This window comes from Diuraphis noxia, unplaced genomic scaffold (assembly GCF_037042655.1).
Source record: "Diuraphis noxia isolate RWA-SAM2 unplaced genomic scaffold, SU_Dnox_SAM2 contig0004, whole genome shotgun sequence".
NCBI lineage: Eukaryota > Metazoa > Arthropoda > Insecta > Hemiptera > Aphididae > Diuraphis > Diuraphis noxia.
In genome coordinates this window covers 34,241,554-34,268,317 of record NW_028301714.1, presented here as the reverse complement: position 1 = coordinate 34,268,317, position 26,764 = coordinate 34,241,554, and the positions used below count along the sequence as shown (strand labels likewise).

Here is a 26,764-nt window from a genome sequence, read left to right as displayed (position 1 = left end):
ATGGAAATATAGGCATTTGAATAATGGGCAGTGGGCACATAACGACAGCTTATATGATCACATCGCAGTATAGCTCGTGCTAATTACCATACCCTCAACTAGTTGTTTTTTGTCAAAATAATTTGAAAACATGGAAAACTGTAGGTGCGTATAATGTTCATCTAATCCAATTTCATCGGACTGCTAGTAGAATCGCGGTTGTGACTACAATAACTAGAATTTTACAGAATGTAATAGACTAAAAACCTTTTAAATATTAAATACGCACGCGTTTGTACATTAAAAATTGGAAATTATTTCTATATGAAAAAAAAACCACGAGAAAAACATTAAATTCTGAGCCACGGTAATAACACGTAGTATAATATAATATTTACGCCATCGTAAAGTAAAGTAGTTAAATATTAATCCATATAAGAAAATGTAATTTTAAAATATTTAATGCGTACCTATTATCAGTATTATCTATTGTTGTGCTGGTCATTAGTTTATTCAAATATGTCGATGTTTTGAACATAATATTATAATATATTATTTATACGCGTATACAAAACAAGTTGCTTAAAACGTTTCGTTTTACAATATAACAACCCTGCTGCTGACAGACCTCCGGTGCCTATATAATACCGTATCTACACCATTAATTTATCTAAGGGATTATATCGTCGGATACGAAACATACGCTCTCGCTCACACACACACACACATCAGACGAATAAGCATATAAGCGCATATAGACGCATAAAACGTGTTGTCGTTTCGAAGAGTAGAAAAGGAAACGCCGGTCTCGCAACCACCCACCTTCCCTATCCCGGCGAGCACCCGCACGACCACTAATTATATATAATATTATATTTACTGGCGAGCGCGTTACACCATTAAAACACGGCTTCCGTCGTATATGCGGTGTGTTATTATTACAGGAGCTTATTGCCATCACGATTTATGTGTATTTCTGCCGACGACTATTACAGTATACGCATAACTATGTATATAATGTATCACGTGTACCTATTTAATACGTAGGCGTTTGTGTGTGTAAGCCTACTGTATATATATTTGTATACCCGCGCGACTCGCACTTTCCTCTCCGCGTGCAGTCGCTTATTCTGCGTTACCATAATATTATAGTGTACCTACCTATTATATATACCATAATATAATATATAATAAAGCAACAAATCCTCGTCTCTGAAGACGCGAACCATTTGTTTGGGATTATAATAATAATAGTGTAATAAAAATACAACTTATACGCGCACGGCGGCGTGTGTACTGCAGCTAGTCATCTTCACTCACACAATAATAATATAATGATATACATAAATGGTTCTATAGTTTCAAAACAGAATAAACGTTTCGCTACATCTACGGAAATCATTTAGGTACTAAATACATCAGAAATATAACATTATTATGACACCACGATATTCATGTTATAATATAGTGTAACATATCAGCTATATTGACACCTACAATTAATATTATATATTATTACATTATTGTATAGGTGGTATTCATTTTGAACCTCGAACTAGACTATAAAATATTATCGTTAAAAAATAAATCTCCTATCATAATATTAAACTCAGTTTAACCTTTAATGATAATAATAATATTTTATGTGTGTAAAATAATATTCTTAATTTAATACCAGGATAATAGTAAAATGGTAACTCATAAAACAAAAAATAAATAAATAAAAGAATATCGCTCAGTCAACAAATACAATTATATTTTTTTCAAACTAAATTATTGAATTTTTAATGTTTTCCAACATTTGTTTGAAAATGCGCATTATATATAGCTTAAGTCGATTTTCTCATTTTCTTGGTACGGTAAATATGTTTTTCTTGAAGAAATAAATTCAAATGCGTAATTCACACATGCGAAATTAATAATTAATAATTAAAATATATTAAAATAAATTAAATAATAAAATAATTTAGTAAAATATATTAAAAATTAATAATTAGATCGTGATGTAAGACAAAAAATTTAATTATACGTAAACAAAATTTATTCAATAAAATATTTTTAATATGAAGAATATTAGTTGAATCGATGAACTAACTAACAACTCTGTCTACAACAACTGAATGTGTCTGAGTATCGTTATTGTATTATAGAACAATAAAATAATTATATAAGGTCACCAGCAGAAGCCATAATAATCTATTTATCAAAACTAATCACTCAGGGGGTTCCTTAAGTGTTATTATCGTCACTGATCTCTACTGAAAAAGAAAATAATAAATAATATAGAAGTTTTAAGACTTTAACGTTAATAATAGACGTTTTGTAATAGGTATTACTACACACAAATACACAATGTAAACTACAAACAGCTTGTAGACATAAAATGTTATGGTTACGGCTTATTAGTTATTACTTATTATTACGCCTTATTACGTTTAAGAAAAGTTTCAAGCTAACAAAACTAAAATGGTAGTTGTCAAGTAAAATTAAATTTCGTTTTAGTGTTATTAAAGTATATATATATAAATGTCTAACTAATTTAATAACAAATATTTATAATGTATATGTATTGAGTCGATTGAATATTTTAAATTGCACAGCCATAAACTCTTAAGTTTATGTTCTTTATGTTTTGAACTAGTGACCATAATAAATTTTGTATTACTATCTGTTTTACAAACAATTGAGTTATTGTAAGAGATGGGAATTATTTTATAAAAATAACTTTTATTTGTAACTAAACATGTTTAATTAATGTTTAATGTTCAATGTTTAAATAATTAATTAATATTACGGTATTTAAGAATAATAATATTTAACATCAATATAAACAAAATACATTGAGGTATATCATTAGTTTCAATACATTGTATATTATTATCCAAGGAACATTATACGAGTAAGTATCGGAGAATCGCTGAGTATGTAGTTAAGTTCGCTCGATGTAAGGTACCTCTACTACTTTTTATTTTGTTTTCCAACACACTATTAATATATCCCAGTACAGAGATAATACAGTCTTCTTTAAGACTGTGGTGACATAATAAATAGTTATACACTTTGCCCCCTCCCATCATGATAACTCAATGCTATTTACCAGTAAGATTTTATTTCATTTAACTTTATTTCATGAATCTTTCCAATGTAGGTATATGTAGATATATTATTAATCAATCATTCAATATTGTTATGTTTTCAAATGTCCAGAATACATAAAAAAAATTAGTAGGTCATATACGAAAAGTTTTACTTTTATTACCATAGTTTTATATTTTATAAAATATTTTTCAGTGTGATGTGAAAATCGTTTAAGCATACATTTTTAACAGATAATTATTATGCTGCATAATAAGACTGATAGCTGATTTATAATACATAAGTAATGATGGAATATGTGTCAAACATAATGCAGTAAAGAATAAATAATTTGTTAACTGTAAACAGCTTAAATAAAAGCCACATAATAATATAATATTATATATTTAATAATCATTGAAAAAAGTATATTGTTTAGTATGATCGGATTGTATTTTTCATTTCTTCAAATATAAGTATTTTAACATAATATTAATTATTATTATATTTTTATTTAATATACCATCACCACATTTTTAAATGAGAATATAGAATAATAAATTTAAAGGTGAAAATATTTGTCATTTGATTATGTTTAAATACATTACAATATTGTTAAAGCAATGGTTTGAGTTTTTTTCTGTAACTGAATATTGACAATTTGAACACATAACTACCGATATATACATCACCAGCATACATTTTTTGAGTCACTTTCCATTGATAGTTAGCTATATCAGAATACCACCGAACCCCTTGGTCAATATCATATGTTCCATTTATCAATCGATAATGTACCTAAATACAAAAGGTAATTAATCACATGTTTAAAAATATTTATAAATAAGTTTTTATAAAATATTAATTTAAAAAAAATCATTTTACCTAATGATTAATACATAAAATGTACTTAAATAGGTCTATAAAATATATAATTTAATACAAAATCTACTGGTAAATTAGCCATTAGGTATATAATTTGACGATAGCTGAATTATTAAATTAAAATAGTTACATTACCTAGGTCATATAGATGATAAATATAAATCAAATTACACAATATATATAGAGTAATAGATTCGCAATTAGTGAATTATCTAATATGTATACATATTAAATTTACAATTACCATTATATTTACTCGAATTAGGTACATCAGTAACTAACTGTCTATAAATTAGTTAAAAAATAAAGAATAGCTTAAAACAATACAAGTAAAACTAAAAACACAATAACACTACTGAATTGTCAAGAAAAGCAAAGTTAATAAATAACTTAATTACTTAATTACCCTTACTTTATCTATTGGACAAACCATAGGTGGATCAAACGAACCGTACCAACGGGACCATATTTGGTTCTTATCCTTCAGTTTAGGACAGATATCTGTTAATGTCCACGTTTGAAAGTATTCACAGTTAATGCCATCAGCATCACAACGATAGAAAATTCCGATAACCTTTAAAAATATATTGTAAACAATTGATAATAATATGTAAAGCTAAACAAATATAAGTAAATTAATGTTTTAATAATTGATTCGTTTGTAATTGACTGACTTAGTATTATTCTAGTTCAAAAATATAATTCTATAATATGATAAGAGTATAAAATATTCAATTTATTTGGTGATATTTTATGATATCCTATCTAGGTAGATCCTATCATTAATCATTATTATGGTTGTTTAATTTAAAATTGTTTCACTTACTTTGTCGATTAATAATTTTGAATTGATAGTTATATATCCATTTATGTATTGATTATCTTGGTATTGGTCGATTGAGAAATTTCCAGTGATGTTGTCAAGTGCACTCATTTTTTTAAATCGTAACGAATAGGTTAACAGTGGATTGTACTGAAAATCGGTGGTAAAATAACATTTTTGAATCAAATCTCCCTGCGAATCTATATGATTGAAATAATATTTTAAACCTAATTAAATCTTAAAGTATTGTTGATAATTTATTTCACTTAATTATATAGTAAAATTATAATCGTATAAAGATTTATTTAAGTCATTCTGTCAGGTTTTATATCATTATTAAATTTGTTTGTTAACTCACTAATAGCTAGCATGACTATTTAATTGATAGAGAAATATAATATACAAACCATTTTATACTTGTTAAATGTAAAAATTGTGTATTAACATATAATAACCAATTTTATATTTTTAGCGAATCGATTATTTAACAGTTATGTTTGTATGTGTTTATTTGTTTGTAACTTATTATTATTGAATTTTTGAACAAAAAAATGTTTAAATTTTTAATTTCAAGGATAGTTTCTGGTAGAATATGATTTTTCATTTGCAATTTGGAAAAAGTGGATAATTTCAAAATAATCGGGAAAATAGATCATTTTTAACCAAAACCGATTATCTAAAATTGTTGTTATTAGAAAATCAATAGCTTTAATGACTATCTTTTCACCAAATATTTATGTAAGCTATAACACATGATATAATTTTTAATATATTTTGGTTTTTGTTGTACTATATATTTTATAGACATTTCAAGTTTAAACATCGACGAAATTGGATATTTGATAGGAAAATATCGAATTTAGTTATTTCATCGGGGTTCAAGAATATTATTCATTTTGAGACTTGAAACATTTTATTGCCACGTTTATTGGTATAATTTACCATACCCATTGAATGAAATTATTAAATATTGAGATTAATTTTAAACTGTTTATTCCACGAACTTATTTACGCCTTTCTATACTGACTTTTGACTTTTTGAGTGATCAGTTAATAATACTACCTTTATTATGTTAAATCACTTAAAAATGTCATATTAATTATTAAGTACATTGTGTATTCTATGCTATTTTTCGATATGTCTTACAAAAATCAGTTTAAATTTCCGTATAAAAAAATGAAAATAAATTTAACACGTCCATTATTGTGAATTACTTTTTAAAGAGGTACACTATTGAAGTTTAAACCTATTATACAGCAAAACGGCTTTCACGGTCTTATTAAAAAATATTTTAATTCAATAACCTTTTAGTAATTTTAATTTACCACTGATATATTTATATGCATTTTAGTTGTATCACAAGTTTTAAATGTATAAACAATTATCTTGACGCAACTCTCTATGAGAGTATGGCATCTATGAGAAAGTTAAACTACAAGTACCTACTTACTAATTCTATAACGCATATACTTACAATAGACATCACATTCCTTATAAAACCTTCAATGAAAATCACAATTAAGAACTTAAATAGTTCCATTATTTTCTTGTATTTTTATCAATGAATTTTTGTTATAAAATAAACATTTAAAAGTATAAAATTCAACACAAATATCTACTAACACAGGCTGTTGACTTTAAGTATTGGTAATGAAATGAATATCGTAGCAAAAATTATAAAAATATGTCATGTCCTTTTTGTTTATGGTATTTTATGAAGCTCAAATAGATTGAATTTAAGTAACGATTTTGTGCTATCATTACATTAATTATATGGCAGTTGAAGGTCTATCATGATTCGGTTTAGTGATCTATTAATAATAGCAAAACATTACTATCTTTTATGTTTTTTTTCAATCAGTAAAATCATATACTGTGATACTGTGAACACTATTATTATTTTAAATGATAAACTGATAAACTTGATAAACTAGCCTTGTACATTATTATAAAACAAGTTATTTTTTAGTCATCCAAATTTTAAAGCTAAAGCAAGTTTGTAACAATTATACTTATTATACCTGTTGGCTGTTTTAATATATAGGATGATTTATACCAATCATGTTCGCCCTTTTTTAATTGAATTTTTAAGTATTCTTAACACCGCATATGTACCTATTCATAGAGATTTTGATTTTTTGTATCCTTAAGTAATTTTCAGTAGCGATGAATAAATTGATTTTACTACAATGATGTGTTTGTTTTTAAGTGTATGTACATGATTTATAGTGGAAAAAATACTTTGATTTTCAGTTTCATTATCGTTTCTAGAAGAAAAATGAGTGTGGTTTGTACTTTAAATAATGCAAAATAATTACGAATTTCGTTTTAATAAAGCTATAAAGTTATCTAAATGTCTTATTATTGTTTTAGTTAAGGTTTCTTTTTCTGAAGCCAAATGATTCATGCTCTTACATGTAACTTCCTATAAACTTATCAGTTATTACCAGCTTTTATCTTTTGTGTCACTATTTCCATTGATGGTCGGTCACTCGAGGATACTGTTTCGACTGAAAATTAATTGAGCTGAATTATTTTTAATTAAAAATTGGACTGTGTATGGTTTATATAATTATGATATTTATTTGTAATATAATAATTAATTGATATAATATATTGTAATGCGCAACTAAGTCGGCGATGTGATTACCACCGACATATACGATATACGCAACACAACAAAATCAAAGATTTCATTTATATTTTGATAATTTATCTAAATCTAAACAATTATTACACATAATATTATACCGTTATTAATTAAACATTAAAATTAAATATCGCACTACAAATGTGACCATGCAAGATTACAGAGATAACTGATTTTAATAAAACGCTTTTATTAATACTAAAATAGTAAAATATAAACATTTCTAATAATCGAAAATGTTATTTTATACTTATAATGTGTGCATTTGCACCGCTTGGCCGATAGTCTGCTTATGTACATATTATTTATCCAATTCTACTATACATAGTTTAAAAGAATACCTAAATAAGTTTTTCTGGTGTTGTTATAATTTAAATGTAAGCATGTACCTATAATATTATGATGAAACTTTACATAAATTTACGAGCAATACTTCCATGCCTTATTTTATGGACAAACTATCGATGTATGTATAAGTCGTACAACGTTAATATATTTGGTTTTTCTGGTAATATATTTTAACACCAGTAGTACCCTAGATTGGAAATACAGCAATTAATGGGATCGCAATACATAAGTAATTTAGCTATTCAATAATAATTATATATTGATTTTTTTTTTATTCCTTAAGCATAATCTGCATAGGCTATTAGCTTTAGCAAAAGTATTACATTTTTGCATTTTTATACGTCATTGTACAATTCAATTTTTTTTAGATATAAAATTAGATTTTCAAGGATGTTGATATCTTTCCTAGTTTCTTTTGGGCAGTGGACGATGATATGTTTGATGGAGTAATTTTCATTGCGTGTTGGGCATAGAGGTGGATCTGTCTTTGCTATAAGGTATTCATGTGTGAATTTTGTGTGGCCTATTCTAAGTCGATAAAGAATTACCTCAATTTTTGTGTTTATTAGGCCAATGTATTTCGGCCAGAGTTCAACAGCGTGCTTAATTTATCTTAGCTTATTTTCCATGATAGTTTTTCATTTGGTGCTTAACAAATCAATGCAATATTTGTCTATATTTCTTTTTATGTCAACAAGTGATGAAAAAGAAATTATTTCACTGGTGGGACTATTTAATGCATTTCTTGCTGCTTTATCTGCCTCCTCATTTCCTTTTATGTTGCAATGACCTGGAGTCCAAATTAATCTGATGTTTTTGTTTGATGAGGAAAGAAGGTTATCAATTTTTAGAGCCAATGGCTCAGTTAGTATTTTAGATTGCAGATTACCTAGTTGTTAAAGCACTGAGTGAGTCGGAACATATATTTATTTTTCTATCATTGATTTCTAGAGCTAATTGGGTTTCCTTATATAGTGTTAGGTATTCGGCTGTAGGAATTAAGTCTGCTTAAATTATTTAGTTTGAACTGTTTAGTTGCATTAAGGTGAACTACTGCAAGTCGTATATATCCGTTTCACTTTTAGATGCATCAGTATAGATATGACTACTGTTATTCGAACAGTGTATAAGTTCATAAAATAAGTTGTTATAAATAGTATTATTTGGTGTTTCTTTTTTCAAGTGTTCTGTTAAGCTTGTATCAAATATGTAATTTGGTTATTCTAAGTAGGTATCTGGCTGTTTTCCTGTTGACATATGTCACTAAATGCAATATCGATATCCATCATTTTTTTCTGTAGTCTTAGCCCTATTAAAAATATTATTTATTAACTTGCAATTAATTTTCATAATTTAAAATTGTTTAAAAACTTACTAAACTATACATATAAACAAGAAGATGATTAATATATATATATTGGTATATCAAGTAACGATTTAGAGACGATCAAACAGTAAAATAATGTATAACTTAACATGTATTATGTATGTACTTAAATCGTTTTACTTACTTTTCAGATAGATGCAGTCAAATGTATTTAAACGTGTTTATGTTTGTAAGTTTAATCATTGGTTTGATCATAGCATCATGCAAATTGGATAAAGTATACCTAATTAAAATTAAAATGATGCGTAAAAATAAAGTACGTGATTTAAATGCACAGATGTAAAAACAAAAAACAGACATTCACATTTTTAATATTACTTTGTGTACTACATTACTTTAATATTTTGGTTTTTGGTCACATTGAAGTACGTAAAATGTTGTAAAATATTCCGACTTGGTATAGTGAGATAAACAGAAAGAAATTAATATTTTTATATTAATTAAATGAGAAACTTTATTTGTTATTCATACAAATATATAATAGGTATATTTAATCAATTCTCTAAATCAATATTAAATATATATATTATATAGGTATAGTTCAACAGTAATGGATGAATGCTACGAATTTGTTTATATTTAATGTCATAGTTAAATTTGAAAAAATCACACATTATGGTTTTAGAATGGACATAAACTTTTTCCTGTAACCAAAAAAATAAAATTCTATCGTGTAACTACCAATAAATGTATCATCAGCGTAACACTTTTGTAATAATTTCCATTGGTAATCAGTTGCTTGAGGATACAACAGTAGTGCTAGACCAATATCAAAAGTTCCATTTTTAATTTGATATTTCACCTAAATGTAAAAAGTTATTACGGTTCAATATCATGAAATAATAAATTAATAACTATATTTATTAATTATAAATACATAGCGTGCGCCTATCTAATTTTTTTTACTTATTCCTCGCTACATTAAACGATATTTAAAAAACAAATATATAATTTGCTATATAAATCCAACGAGGGTTATATATTTATTTATTTAAACACTTCGGCAATTTACACTGATACATGCTGATGCACGCACTTTAAATACGTATTAATATATCCATATATTGATTTGATAGTAGACCGATAATAATTTAGAAAATCAATGCCTAGTTAACCAATACACTAATACACATATTATAACGAAATGTAAATAATATATAACCTGGACCATATAAGTAGTAAGTGGGGCACTTGAGGACACTTTTATTTTTTTTATCAACATTAAAAATCATATAAAACCATAAAAAACATAAACATTAAAAAAAACCGACCTTATATTTTTATGTTAAAAATTACAAAAATCTAGACATCTGTTAAAATTACAAAAAATATAAACTATTTTTAAATGAATCTAAATTTATATTTTACCTATTAAACAATACAAAAAACATTATACATACAGTTATAATAATGATAACAGCAATTCTTCTTCATAAAATGTACCTTCTATATCATACATTTTATAATAAGCAACATTTGATATAAACACTTTTTCAACTGTAAATATTTCCTTAGGCCAATTTGTTTTTAATTTATTTCTATATACATCAATTATTGATGATAATCTAACTCTATCATTTATCTCAAATTTAGGTATAGAATTACTAATATCATAGCTATAAACACTATTAAGTAAATCATACTCATTATTCTTATTAACTTCAACCGGTTTCATTTTTAATGTTCTATGGTATGTATTGTTAGGTATATGTCTTAATAATCTTCGGCAATTCAGAGATCCATACATTATTTAAATAAAGTACTTTCTTTAATTTATCACCCAATGTACGGTTAAAACGTTCGATCGTAGAACTCTTTTTATCAGTACCAGTACTATACATTGTTATGTTATATTTGTTTAGTAATTGTTTTAAATCTTTATTATAATATTCTTTTCCTTTATCAACATGTAATTTTTTTGGTACAATATATTTAAATATTTGTGAAAATGCTTCAGATACTTCCAATCCAGACTTTGTCTTCAAAGGTATTGAATAAACATATTTTGAAAATGTATCGATAACATTAAGAATATATTTAAAACCATTATTAGCGTTATACAATGTCTTATGATTATCATTAACTTTAATTTCATTATATTTATTTCTTAAATTATAATTGGGATCAATGTTTTTTGACTTTGGTCTATAAAAACAGTATAAATCAGCTCGCCAAGTACCTATCATTTATACCTCTTTGTATAAAATGTCTTGTATCAAAATGTTTTCTAGCTGGTTTAAATAACTCATAAACTTCTATAGGTTCGGGTGGTTTTGATATATTGTTCTTTTTTGTATTACATTTTCTACATACTGATAATCTCCTATATTTTTTATTTTTTTCAATAAATTCTGGAATTCCATTATTTTTTGTTTTTGTTTTACATTTTTTACAATAATCCATTTAATTAAGATATTATTATCTATATATTTTCTCTAATTGTATTATTTGGAAGATCATAAAAAAATTCTGAACCAGATACTAAACAAATATAACAAATGGTATTAGCAGGCACATCTTCATTAAAGTCTGCATGTAAGACAATACTTGTTTTAGATCCAGAAATCTGTGATGGCTGCCTACTCATATTAATTACAAAAAATGGCCTGGTATCTTTAAATTGTTGTGGAGTTATATACATTAAAGACAAATCTCGATGTAATCTATTATAAACATGCTTATAATTCATCAACATATCATAAGCAATATTAAATTTTTCTTTTTTAAAATCTAAATTCAATAGTTCTTCCGGATATCTAATATTAACAATATCAAGCCAAATATTTTTTAAATTACAATTATCAAACTGTATTGGATCTCTTAATTGATTATCTAGCTTATCTGTTTGGAAAGCTATGATAGCAAACAATGGATTATTAATATTTCTATACATATTTGTTATGTCTTTGGTTAGTGTTTTACCACTAATATTTCTTTCTTCAATACATTACCATGATTTGAATATAAACATATATTCGTTTCTTTTAGACAGTAAAGTTAGTTCATTCATCAACTTAGTTTTATTCAAATCATCATAAGTCACAATTGGTATTCTAATAAGTAATTCATCAATAACAATTTTTCCAACACCAGCTAGATCACCTTTTTCATTTTTATCTCTAAATAAAGCATCATTGTCAGAACGTCTTAAAAAACTTATTTCAAAACCCCCTTTATATACTGGATATTCTATATCTTTAAAAAATCCTAAACATAAATTAGACAATTTGCCAACAGCACTAAAATAACTACCTTTATTAAATTTTGATTGAAATCCACTATTTATTGTGGGATCACTAAGATCTGCAGAATAACTAACTGTACCTTTAATTAAACTACATCTTCCAACATAATCAATTCTATCTATTTCTTTACCATGTTTTTTAACACAAATCCATTCAAACAAAAATGGAACAAAATTATCAACTAACAATATTTTTGAATCTGCTGGGTAGTTATTACCATCAGATTGTAAGACAGAGCCAGAAATTTGATACTTTGCTTTTTTAATATTTAAAAAACTATTTTCTTCCTTTATATTATAAGTAGTGATTTTATTAGGAGAATTAAGATTTGATGAAGATATAGGCCAATACACCTTATCTTGTTCACGGATAATAGCATGGTCATAATTAGCAAATATATTTTCCATTTATAAGGAAAAAATTTATTAAAGTTTATAATTCTGAATAAAATATAAACATAAATTACCACATATAGGTGGATCATTATAAATTTGCAATTGTTCAGTGTTGTAATATAAATTATCTTTTCCTAAATAATTTACAATTTCTTTAATTGGAATTGAATCTCCATAAGAGTCAAAACATACCTTTTTCTTATCATTTTTTAACCACGCCACCCAATGTGAACCAGGTTGATTAGAATTATTTAAATTTAATATTCCACATTCATTTTTCCAAGGCACTTCAGGTAACTCATCTTTCATAAAACAACCTCTAATTTTTTTTATATTTTTCCTGCTTCAATAATATCATAATTATTAGTTAATGGTTTTATTTTTATTTTTTTTTAGTCCTGAACCAATTTGTAAAGTCTTAATATTTTTAACATTCTCTTCCATTGCTTTATTATGTCTTTCTGCTTCATCTCGTTTTAATTTCTTATCTTTTGCATCGATAACGGTATTTGCAATAGTACTAGCACCTCCGGCTAATGCTTTAAGGGCTCCTATACCTGCTATAATAAGAGGTAAAAATCCACCTACTTTATCCTTATTTCCAAATTGAGATTTTGTAATTTTTAATCTCACACATTTTTTTATTATTTTTAGCATTAATTATTTTATTTTTTTGTCTATCAGTTAAATTAAATATATTTTTACCATTTCCAATCTGTGTATGTTTTAATTGAATAACTACATCGATCTTATTTTCATAAGCTTTTACAAGCTTTTTTACTCGAGAATCATTCAAATCTAAATTAATTTAATAATAATTAAAATTATAAAATTAAATAAATCCCATGCCAAAATATCTCTTTGCTTTCATTGCATTTGTGGTGATAAAAGCAGCTATGTTTTCACCTATAGATGCATTTGAATCTAAAAATCTATCCCATGCTTTATTTTCCAAGACTTTATCTCCAATATGTCTTGTTTTAATATCTTTATGTTTTTTTTATAAAAATAATCATGTTCCATTGCTGCCATATCTAGTTTATTTACTGGTTTTTTTATTTTTTTCTAAATCAGTAAAAGGACCAAGATAATTATAACCAGGCCAATGTATTTCTGGCATAAATTTACTGTTTAAAAGATTATTCATAAGACCTGATCCTTCTACAATTTTTTCAGGCAAACTTGTTACATAAGATATTAAATACTCAATTCCTTGTGGGGTATTAACTATTCTTTCTAATTCAGAAGTAAAAAAATGCACAATACTAATTTTTTCATTATGAAAATTATTATGCCCTGCTTTTTCTTCACTAGCAATAAAATATAACCTCTTTAATAATTTATTTAAATTATGTATATATCTATACTCAATACGATCTTCTGAATACTTTTTTAAACCATCTCCTTCTTTTTCTTCATCTTCTTTTGGTAATCTCTTTTTTTCCTTTTTGGCTACATTTTCAAGTAAACTATGCCAAATAGGTTTAATCATTTTCAAATATGTTTCTCCTTTACTTGATTTAACAAGCCCAGTTTTTTTATCATTATTTTGATACCTTGAATCAGTCTGAATTAATATATCTTTATAATTGTCAAAATCTGTCTCTGTATAATAATTAGGGGTTACATACACAGAATAACATAATAAATTAAATAATCCTGTTGTTCCTTCATATGTTTTTCCATTTATAATTAAATTATCATCATTAAATTCTACTACATCTTTTCCAATCATATATTTTTTATTATGAGTATTATAATATAATCCAAAAACTGAATCATTAATTCCAGGTAAATATTTGGTTGTATTTGGACCTAAAGTTATTATAGTCTTTGAGGGCATATTTTTTTTTTAATTGGTGACCTTATTTCTAGAGGTGATTTAATTGGAGTATTTGAGCCATCTGTCAGCCTTAATATTTCTGGTCGTTTATATGGAACCATAATTTTTTTCATATCTTCGTCAGTTATAATATTTATTTCTTCAACTTCATTAACTGCATTTACAATATTTTTTAATTCATTTGTTACTGGTCCAAAAGATTTTTCCTTTTCTTCTTCAGCATATATGTTTCTTAAAGCCGCATTTTTATAATCCTTCTTTAGCTTATTTTTAAGTTCAATTATTCTGTCTATTTCCCTAATTGAAACATTTTTCATTTTTTTCATTACAGAACCTCCTCTTTTTCTATCTTTTTCTACCCTTTTCATTCCTTGTAAAAAATATTTCTCATATCCTTTATATCCATTTAATATGAAAAAATTTTAATAACCGTTTGCGTTTGCATTAATGTTTGTGTTAATATCTACGTTTGGGTTTGCGTTTGTGTTAATATCTACATCTGAATTACAGCACGCCTCTAATTCTTCTTTTAAATTAAATATATAATTTTCTTTAATTTTAGTATCATACCATTTTTCAAATTCTTGTTTATTCTCTGTTTACATTGTCTTGTGACTTGTATCCATAATATTCTTTATCAGGCAATACACCTATATAATTTTTATTCACTTCTGTATTAAAGAAATGCGGAAAGTAACCTTTTTTCTGTTCTTTGAGACCAAACGTTTTGGGGAAAATACTGAGAGGACCTTGAATAAAATTAGAACTATCTATTATTTTTATATTTAAATTTTTAATTTCTAATAACATTAGTTTTGTACCATTATAAATTTTAAATGGCTTTAAAGTATTATCAACCAAGTATTTTAATATAAATTGTGAATCATATCCTTTTGCGTAATGTGCTATAAATGTATAACATTTATATTTCCTGGATATTATATGATTACAAAATTCTTTTTTGTGTCAAACATAATTTTATTTCCATCAAAATCATGTGCAATTATTTTATTTTCAATATGAATTCCTGTTTCTTGTTGAGCTTCATAATCAAAAAACATATATTTTTCTGTATAAGAACAAAATTTATTCTTGATATTACCTTTTTTACATTTAGTACAATCAATCATATTACAAATACCACCTTTCTGGTTTATAGACTGCATATAACATTTATGTTCATTTATTTTTACATATTCATTACAATTTCTACATTCACTATACCCACATTTATGTTTCATAATATTTACTATACATTTTCTTGTTACTACTATATTGTTTCTGAATACTATTCTTTTACAATCAGTACATTCAAATATCTTAATACATACCTTAGAATGATTATCTAAGCATTCTTGATTATAACAATACCTGTTACATTTTTCACAATATATTATTTTTTTTGTATCACTTAAATGTTCAGGTTGGATACACAATTTACATACATTTGTATCTTTAACACATTTATGTTCATTTTTATTATTATATGTTGTATCACACTTTTTACAATAATAAGAAGACCCATAAAAGCCTTGCATTGAACTAATAGCATCAAAATGATTACCATTTTTATATAAATAAATTTTGATTTCTTTATCTTCACCTTTATAAATTACAGTATTAAAATTTTCAGCACAAACAATATTTATATGTATATCTAGTATGCTTTCTACATTTTTAATATCAGCCAATGTAAATCCTTCTTCGTTATATTCTGTTAACATTTTACATAATTCTAAAGCTAAATCTTTTTGAATTTTTCTACCTTTTCTCAAGTATATAATATCATTGGGTTTTAATTCATGTCCTAAAATATTATTTGTTTGAGTAGATAATGCAACAATAATAGCTCTTGGGCAACATAAATTATCATCATTTTTAATCTGAATAATACTTCTTTTAGTATTGGTATCTGTTGATAAGCTTATTATTTTATTGCGTTTTGCTCCTCTTGGTATATTTACTACTTCAACTTGAAAAATGGTTTCTGTAATATCAATTTCTTCATTTGAAGTTAATAAACCATTAGTTATAGTTTGTAAGTTTGTTAAAATATTCTCAGATCTCAATCCAGTATATATAGGAGTTTTTATGTTTGGATTAAATAACGCAATACCTACTTATTTTATCATCTTTTTCATATGCAGAATTGTTTTTAGCAACCTTTAACATTTCATTTAAAGCTTTATCTATATAATTAATTTTGTATTTTGTATTACTTTGTTTTAGATCGTTTATTAATGCTTCATTAAAACTAATTTTATAGTTAGCTTTATGTATCCTAAATCTTGTATTAAATTGCATTACATCTATCAACTCATAATTTTCTGGTGTTCTTTCTAGTGAACTGTTAAAATAATTTTCTTCAGTAAATTCTAATTTACAGAAGGGATTTTTATCTATATTTTTTAATGAGTTGTTTTCTTGTTTGAATAAGCTTTTATCTAACTTACAGAAGGGATTTTTACCTAAAATTTTTAATGCAACTTGTTTTTTTATAATTTCTATTAAACAATCTTTTTTCATTTTACAAACATTTTTTATATCATATTTTTTTGCTATATTAACTTAAGCTCAGATACTTTCATTTTTTTAAATATAATATGATTCTGTGACTGCATTTTTTTTTTTTTATAAAAGAAATTTTTTGTTTATTTTTTTATATTTTTTAATGAATTTATTTTTTTATAACAAAATTTATTTTTGAGTAATGTTCTCTTTGGATATATAATCTGACCTATTTATGTGATTTTTTTATTTTAATTTATTGTATACATTTTTATTTTTTATATTATTTAATGCATTAATTTTGTGAAATGTTCTCTTTGGATATATTATCTAACCTCTTTATGTGATATTTGGATAGCAAATGATTGCTAGAACATCTTAAATAAATTTTTTTTCCACATTCGCATATTTTAAAATCATTATTAACTGTGGTTTTCATACAAACCTTACACCATCTTTGGTTTTTAGTAAATTCATTAGCGCTCTTAAAATCTTGACATCTTGGACATAAAAATACTTTCCCTGTTTTTAATGATTGCAATAATCCTTCATTGTTTTTTATCTTTTCATAAAGACCAATAATTTTATTGTTTTTGTTTTGATCCATTGTTTATATTTTATATTTATAAAGAAAATTTTTTTAATAATAATAATAATACATCTACTAGTTTTGTATTGTTTAATAGGTAAAATATAAATTTAGATTCATTTAAAAATAGTTAAATTTTTTGTAATTTTTAACATAAATATCTAAGGTCGGTTTTTTTTAATGTTTATGTTTTTTATGGTTTTTATATGATTTTTAATGTTGATAAAAAAATAAAAGTGTCCTCATGTGCCCCACTTACTACTGATATATAATAAGTGAGACTGTGTGAGAGAGGATTTAACGTTCCGCGTTTAACGATTAGCTGTCACCTTTAAGTATTCACTCACAAAATTACACTTTGGAGTTTGGATATTACATGAACAAAATAAGGACATACATTTAGCAAATAGGATTGTCGCACTACTGATTATTAGTTATTATATCAATTATATGGTTATTTTAGTAATTAAGTATATTTAGTAATTTAAGTTTTTTTGCTTTATACTTTTTAATTTAACAAATGCACGATCTTAATAATAATTTATTACATGTTATAAATAAATATAAACAAATAGGGATTTATTTAAATTCATATTTTAGTAGTGTGAGAAAAATATATCATAATTATTTGATTGTATTCTTACTTTATCTATTGGACAAACCATAGGTGGATCAAACGAACCGTACCAACGGGACCATATTTGGTTCTTATCCTTCAGTTTAGAGCAGATATCTGTTAATGTCCACGTTTGAAAATATTCACAGTTAATTCCATCAGCATCACAACGATAGAAAATTCCGATAACCTTTGAAAATTCAAGTATTATTATTTAATGTGTTATTATTACTGGTTATTTAATATAATTTTAATAATTATATTATTTAAAACTTTTGAAACAAATGTACACAACTCAACAAAATTTTAGTAAATTTAATTGATATATTATTTGTATACTTACTTTGTTGATTAGTTGTATTGAATTAATTTTAAATTGGCAATTTATAAATTGTGCATCTTTGTATTGATCGATATTACTATAATCAATAGAAATGTTAGCGCTTGCTTTCAATTGTTTAAAACGGATATTGTACGTTAACATAGGATTGTACTAAAAATTATAAAGAAACATAAATATTGTATAAGCATAAATGGTTGTCCTGAGAAGTAGTCTGAAGTGATTTTAAGTACTGTGCAGATAAAACTTTGCTAATTCAACTCTTTAACATTGAAATAGCTATTATTAACTTAATGTGGAAAATAAAACATACCTACTCATCATTTTAATATAGATTCTAATAGCTAGGTAAAACAATGAATTTAATATAAGTCATGAATTCATGATTTTGAGATTTTTTTCTCAAAAATATCGACTACGAAAATCATTTCTTCTGATATGTGTAGCGGATATCAATTGCAAATGTATTTAAATTGTTATACATTTTCAATTAAAACTACTAATTTACGTTACGTAGTTTTAATTCATAAGTAGGTATGCCATAAAATTTTGTGCTACACAACTGTGTTAGTTTCCCGAACACAAGTATTAGATACTTGCTAATATATTCTAAACAATAAGTACAATACGTAGATTTGTGAAATAATTAATATACCTACTGATATAACATTGATGACAAGTGCTCCAATAAAAGTTAAGTGAATCGTCATTTTTATTATATTTTCCATTATTTTCTTGTTGTATCATAAAACAGTGCAATTTCTTGTGATTGTAAAAATGATATAGGTAGGTACTGTCTATACTGTATGACGGTATAATATTAAATATTATCGATTTTAGATTTTAAAATAGTTTGATAAAATTAAAATAAGTCAAACGTATAACTGTCCAAACGAAACGGTGTGAGACCATGAAAAACAAAATTACGAAGAACAAATGGCTATTATTTTATTAGTCATATATCATATTATACCAATTTCCTGTTTATTCAGCGTGTTGTGTTAATAGATAAAATAAACATATTATACAACTTATTCACATGCAAAACAAAATATTCTCTCATTGGAACTGTGTTAGATCAAAATGATGTTGTAACTATTTTTATTACAATAATATTGAAATTAGTAATATAAATGTATGTATTTATATTTTTCTGTTTTGAATTTTCAATTAGACTTACAACAATAATCATTATATCCCAATGGCCTACATCGCTTAATTTTGTAAATAAATAAAAACAGTACATTCAGAATCTAAAAAAAATATAGATAGTAGACTCAGTTAAAATAAGTATACGATAATATCGAATTTAATTATTATAATATATTATTCTGAAATACCATATAAATTAAGTACATAAGGAACTACTTATAGTAAATATTATTACATAAAAATATGTAATAGTGTGATATGCTTATGAGTTATGAATAAACTTTCATAGATTAGTTTATTTGAACTATTTTGGACATTAGATACAATATAATTGCAACGTACATATATTATAATAAGACAATTATTAAATGCCCAATATTAGAATAAAAATATTTAAATGTTGGTTAGATGAATTAATAATTAATGTTAAATAAATAAATTATAGAATAACAAATAATTTCTATAGTTTTTTATTCAATAGAAATTATTGAACAATGTTTGGAAATAAAAAGGTTATAGCCAATAGCAAAATATTTCATAAACTTTCTTGGTTTTTTACAGAAATAGGTATAATAGAAGTATAGGTATAATTAATCAAAATTCTGAATTTAAATATTTTTATTTAAAACAGTTATGTGAGATATATTTTATTTTGTGAATCACATTTTGAACTGACTGGAATTTTTTCCTGTAGTTGAAAATTGACATTTCCATCATGTAACTACCAACAAATATATCATCAGCATAAAACTTTTGTACCAATTTCTATTGGTAATCAGTTACTAGAGGACACCATATGACTGCCGGGCCAATATCAAATGTTCCATTTATTATTTTATAATGCACCTAAATGCAAAAATCTATTACGGTTCAATCTTATAATACAGTACCTATTTATTTATATATAATAATCAGGACTCGTGAGTTCATACTCAAGAAAATGCAAAAATAAGTATGCACTTATGCACTACAAACTGGAAAAATATACATTAATTAAAAATAAATATTTTTATTTTATTACTTCCTTACTTTATTTATTGAACAAATCAGAGGTGAATCAAACGAACTGTATCAACGGGGCCATATTTGGTTCTTATCCTTCAATTATAAGGCAGAGATCTGTTAATTTCCACATTTGAAAGTATTCACAGTTAATGCCATTAGGCATCAGCATCACAACGATAAACTACTGCAACAGCCTTAAAAATTTGATAATAATTATTCAAGTTGGTTTTATTACCGATTATTTAATATAGAATTAATAATAATTTAAAATGTTTAAAACAAATACAATTCAACAATGTTCTAAAATATGAAATTCAGTAAGTGTGTAACCACTGACCATACACGTGTGCCGCGGTCACCGATAATCGCATTTGTATAGCTTCCGATTATAGCAGTAAAACGCAATGAACAGCAATTTATCCTTAGTTACAACAAGTGCCAAAAACAACGCCTCCATCCATGCCCAAAAATATGGACCTCGCCAAACACAACTATCTCAACACTCCACAATCCATCTCTCAAATCAACAACTCCAAAACTTTCACTGAAACTACAGCAAACATACAATTTCCAAAAAATGACCAAGGTATCGTTTTTCAGCAACTTCTAACAATTTGATGAGCCCACCATAGAAAATCCAAATAATTTATCACAAACAAAAACTTGCTCACAAAACTTACAAACCAATAAAAGATCATTAGCAACAAAATTTAAAGAGTCTCAATCCAAAGAAAAAAAGCAAACAACCCGCCAACAACACATCCTACAACTTCAAAGACCAATGATATCAACTTTAAAGCCAATAAACCAATAAAACCGCTCGTAAAGAAACCAAAACTATCAAACACCATTGAACAAATTATATTAAAATTAGATAAGTCGTTAGTATCAGCCAAACCTGAATTTGAAAAAATACCAAATCTAAAAATAGATTTCATTCAAAAATACACTCAGCATCCAGTACCCATCTAGTGTTTCAAAGGAGTTCAACATATCACCACTGGAAATGATTGAGATTCTGGATTCGATCCACCCAAAGGTTAAGAATCTAAGCATCAAAAACAGGCTAACTAGACTTTCCAACTCCCTACTTGATATAACTCTAGGTAACGACCTTACCATGGAGCATTAAAAAATATATATATATATATATATTCTTCATATCCTATACTCCCATCAATCCGTAATTAATAAAGAATAATGAAAATAACACAATGGAATATGAATATTTTCTACAAAAAGGTAGACGAACTAAAAATACTAATATCCGAAATCTCACCCAAAATGATTTGTCTCCGAGAAACCAACTTCACAAACCTAAATGCCACAAAACTACCCAACTACAGTGATTTTAGTAAACATAGAACCACTGGACTTAGAGCCAGCGGTAGAGTAACAATATACGTCTCCATATACCCATCTAAATAAATCTATATCTCAACACATCTTGAAGTAATGGCAGTAGCTGTAAAATTCAATGACATCGAAGTAAACATATGCAACATATATCTATCCAACCAACACACATTTACGGATGAAGACCTAGAAAATATAATAAAGTAACTACCCAAGCTCTTCATTATTACAGATGACTTCAACAGTCACGATGTCAGATGGGACTCCCCAAATACCGATAACAGAGGAAAAAAAATTGATAAAATCCTAGAAAACGACAATCTGGTACTACTTAACAGCATGGAACCAACGCGTATAAATCCAATTAATGGCAACTTCTCAAATATTGACCTGTCATTTTCAAATGCATCCCTCACACAAAGGCTCAACTGGTTAGTCTTAAACAATATTATTAGCAGTGACCACTTTCCAATAGTAATACAATTTGTTCCCCGTTGTAATGACAGCATCTCCAACTTTGAGAGATGAAATCTGAAAAATCCAGACTGGGGATAATGTGAATTACATTATGTAACATAATGTAAACCTCAAAAATTGTGATTACTATTTAAGAAATTAACTAATGGCCTTTGCTGCCGAGTTATATATAAAGATCAATAAAAAAAAAAAAAAAATGAAATTGATTTGATAAATTATTATGTTATAATGTATTTTGTTATAGGTAAAATTAGTACAGGTATAATATTCTCCCTGAATGTCAAACATACTACAACATCCGAACAAGCTACAACCTGCTCGAATCACTAATCGAAACACTAAACAATCACCCTCAATCCATAGCCAACCTCATCCAATCCAAATCTTCAAACCAAAACTTAGGTAACATTTAAATTTAATATACAAAATAAGTAATTTATTATTTCCCTCTGTGAGCCTAATGGTCCATGTTGCCGAGGATATAAATAAATATATATAAATAAAAAAACAGGTATAACAAACAAATTTGATAGTTAATTGATAAGTAAGTTACAGGAGATTTAACATTTATGAACAGGGACTCGGCAGTGATATGCAACTTCATAATTTTAAATAGAGTTTTGTTTTTACTCACTTTGTTAATTAATTCTTTTGAATTGATTACAATTTTAACATTTAAAAATTGTCCTCCTTTGAATAGATCGATCTTATAATAATCAACAGTAATGTTAGGTTGTATTTCTATTTTTTATCCTAAGATGCACTGACGTACGTTCGACACTATGGCAGCTCAGATTTATTCATAACTTTCACGTGTAATGCAAAATGGCAAGAAATCCAAGAAGCACTTCTATCAGGACAAAAAAATTATCATCACTCAGACATCAATGCAAGAGTTTTTAATTTAAAAGTTAAGAAGTTAATGGATTTATGAAAAAAGGTGATTTGTTTGGAATGTTGAGATGCCATATATGTTCCATTGAATGGCAGAAGCGAGGCCTACCTCGCGTACACATATTGCTATGGTTGGAGAATCGAATATCATCAGATATGATAGATAAATTTGTGTGTGGTGAGATTCCGAATCCAGTTATAGATCCTTTATCGTACGAGATACTAAAGGCTAACATGATGCATGAGCCATGTGGACTTTTGACAGAAATTCTCCTTGCATGAAAGAAGTGTTTGAAGTAAACGTTATCCAGTTACCCTTATTAAAGAAACTCAAAGAGGAGAAGATGGCTATTCAAAATAGGTATAGAAGGCCAACTACTAATGATGGAGGTTTCAAAGTGAGTATTAAGTCGATTGACTTGGATAACAGGTGGGGTTATTTCACACAATCCAGTTTTGTTGTGTAATTTTATTGCTCATATAAATGTTGAGATAACCGTCAATAAAGTCGATAAAATATGTATGCAAATATGTCACAAAAGGAATCGATCACGCAGTGTTTGGCTTAGGAAAAACTGACAATACAGATGAAATAAAAGTATATGAAAGTGGCAGGTATATCAGTAGTTCCAAAGCAGCTTGGAAAATTTTAGGTTTTCATAAACACGATAGGTATCCAGCTATTACTTATCTTCATGTTCACCTAGAAAATAGACAACATGTTTACTTTACAGCAGATAATGTAACAGAAAGAATAGAAAATCCACCTACAACTACTTTTCAAACTTTTTTTCCTGATATGTTAAACCAATAATTTTGAAAGAACATTTGTTTATCCACAAGTTGCTTCATATGATGTATGAAAAAATAAGAAATTTGCTAGACGTAAATATGACAAAATGTCGCGGGTCGATCAGGAGTTAAGAAAGATGCAGCTTTGGGTAGAGTCTATACAATCCATCAAAATAATGTTGAATGTTACCATCTTCATCTTCTTCATCAAGTAAAAGGTCCAACATCATATTCATTTTTGAAGACTGTAAACAACACCGAATATCAGACATTTCAAGTAACGTGTAGATCCCTTGGATTATTAGAAGATGACAATCAGTAGAATTTAGCTTTAGAAGAAGCAGCAATATGTCGTTCACCTAATAAAATGAGAGAACTATATTTGGTGTAATATTAATATTGTTCGATCCATCGGACGCTTTAGGCTTTGTAATAAGTATAAGTAAGGACGATTTGTCGGACGATATCCGGCGACAATACCATAGACAACGCATGGAAAAAAAATATAACAGACAATGAACTTTATAATAAATGTTTGGTATTAATTGAATATTTTTGTTTTGAATCTAGGTGGAATGAGCTTAAAATAATATGGTTTGGCATTCCTACAAGATCTTGTGGACTGTTAGAAAATAGAGAATATTCAAAAGAAACAAGCTATGATTTAATTGCTTTACACGGAATTATTAAGCAAAATTAACACTCATTGACTGAGGAACAGTGGTTTGTTACCAAACAAATATTAAATAGCATCATATTAAATTTAGGAAAATTTATATTTTTGGATGCTTCTGCTGGAACTGGTATAACCCACTTAATCAATTTTTTTTTTTTTTTAAATTAATTTTGGCTTAAGTAAGAATCTCATATGGGATTGCAATTTCAGCTGCGTCATCAAGAATTGCTGCTACGCTTTTACTTGGAAGAAAAACTACTCATTCTGCTTTCAAGTTGCCACTCAATTTGAACACCATCGAGACCCCAACGTACAGTATTAATAAACAATCAAATTTGGTGAAAGTTCTAAAAAAATGCAAGCTCATAGTTTGGGATAAAAGTCCAATGTCTCATAAGAAAGGATTTGAAGCTTTTAACAACTGTCTGAAAGTTCTGAAAAATTTTAATTTATTAATGGGAAGAGTCACGATACTGCTGGCTGGAGATTTTCAACAAACTCTACCAGTTGTACCAAATGGAACTCGAGCTAATGAAATTGCAGTCAGCATCAAGTATTCATATTTTTGGCCTCTAATAGAAAAAGTTTCCTTGACCATAAATATGCGAGTACATTTAAAAGGAGGCAGGATTGCTAAGCAGTTTTCAGAGTTACTCTTAGAAATAGGAAATGGATTGAAAAATTTACTTTGCTGACCGGATTAGGTAGTGTTATAAAAACTTTAAAGGACCTCACTGACGAATATCCAGGCATCGAAAACATCAAAGATAAATCAATGGACTAGTTATGTGAGAAGGCCATATTAACATCAAAAAATGATACAGCAGGAGATATAAACAAAATATTATTGGACTCTTTCAAAGCAAAAAATATGGAATACACATAAGTGAATTCAGTACTGGAAGTAGATGATGCAGTTTTCCAGGATGATTATCCAGTTGAATTTCTCAATTCACTCAACCCTCCTGGATTTCCACTACATTTATTAATATTAAAAATTAGTTGTCCTATAATGCTTCTCAGAAATCTTAGTCCTCCAAAATTGTGCAATGGGACACGTCTATGGATTATTGGTCTACAAAAGAATTTGATTGAAGCTGTATGACTGGATCTGCAAAAGGTGAAACAGTTCTTATTACTCGCATACCAATGATACCATCAGATTATTCTTTCCAATTCAAGAGAATGCAGTTTCCTGTAAAAGTATGTTTTGCCATAAAAATAAACAAATCACAAAGACAAACCTTGAAATTTGCAGGGATCGATATAAGAACAGATTGTTTTTCACATTGCCAATTGCATGTGGCATGCTCCAGAGTCAGTACGCCGACGAGTTTAGTTATTTTGGTACCAACAGGAATTACAGTTAATATAGTTATTAGAGAAATATTATATTAACGATAAAAATCAGCTTAATAAACAATTAATATAATATGACATATTTTTTTAAACAATCTTATTTAAATTTAATTTAACTGGACAACATTTAATCTTACCAGATAAAAACAATTAATAAACCCGGCAACGACGAGTAATTCACCTAGTTTATGCATATGATAAACCAGATATGAATTGTTCAAATAAAACGCACAACAAACATTTTAATGTTTATATTGTTAAAATATTATTTCATTGTAAATACTAAATATAACAGCTAAAATGAGCTTAATGAGCTAAATTAGATAAGCACACTCAAATAATATTAGATGATAAAATATATTACTTAGT

General features: G+C 26.5%; 2 protein-coding genes across 3 annotated transcripts; both read right to left on the bottom strand.

The window, feature by feature from the left end:
• Window positions 1–3,343: 3,343 nt before the first annotated feature.
• LOC107165886 (uncharacterized) lies at window positions 3,344–6,588 on the bottom strand. Of its 2 annotated transcripts, none has more exons than XM_015514320.2 (4): window positions 6,238–6,588; window positions 4,766–4,912; window positions 4,352–4,513; window positions 3,344–3,852 (listed from the first exon to the last, which is right to left on the bottom strand). In XM_015514320.2, exons 1-4 carry the CDS (start codon window positions 6,301–6,303, stop codon window positions 3,670–3,672), a joined length of 558 nt encoding a protein of 185 aa, XP_015369806.1. In that variant the 5' UTR covers window positions 6,304–6,588; the 3' UTR covers window positions 3,344–3,669. The 2 variants fall into 2 exon arrangements, with proteins under 2 accessions (XP_015369806.1, XP_015369807.1); XM_015514321.2 differs by having other exon boundaries at window positions 3,345–3,852; window positions 4,766–4,962; window positions 6,238–6,586.
• A 3,119-nt stretch (window positions 6,589–9,707) lies between these two features.
• LOC149055992 (uncharacterized) lies at window positions 9,708–19,550 on the bottom strand. The gene is made up of 4 exons (XM_089226718.1): window positions 19,344–19,550; window positions 18,688–18,837; window positions 18,373–18,534; window positions 9,708–9,950 (listed from the first exon to the last, which is right to left on the bottom strand). The coding sequence occupies exons 1-4, from the start codon at window positions 19,410–19,412 to the stop codon at window positions 9,762–9,764; spliced, it is 570 nt and encodes a 189-aa protein (XP_089082844.1). The 5' UTR covers window positions 19,413–19,550; the 3' UTR covers window positions 9,708–9,761.
• Between the last annotated feature and the right edge of the window lie 7,214 nt (window positions 19,551–26,764).

Bases quoted from the DNA above. Each gene is read 5' to 3' on its own strand.
- LOC107165886 (XM_015514320.2), bottom strand. From the start codon at position 6,303: ATGGAACTATTTAAGTTCTTAATTGTGATTTTCATTGAAGGTTTTATA. The intron at 4,913-6,237 runs GTAAGTATATGC...ACCGATTTTCAG, and splicing joins TAAGGAATGTGATGTCTATT to TACAATCCACTGTTAACCTA. The intron at 4,514-4,765 runs GTAAGTGAAACA...ATATTTTTAAAG, and splicing joins CAAAATTATTAATCGACAAA to GTTATCGGAATTTTCTATCG.
- LOC149055992 (XM_089226718.1), bottom strand. From the start codon at position 19,412: ATGGAAAATATAATAAAAATGACGATTCACTTAACTTTTATTGGAGCA. The intron at 18,838-19,343 runs GTAGGTATATTA...TATAATTTTTAG, and splicing joins TTGTCATCAATGTTATATCA to TACAATCCTATGTTAACGTA. The intron at 9,951-18,372 runs GTAAGAATACAA...TTTTACATTTAG, and splicing joins TGGTTTGTCCAATAGATAAA to GTGAAATATCAAATTAAAAA.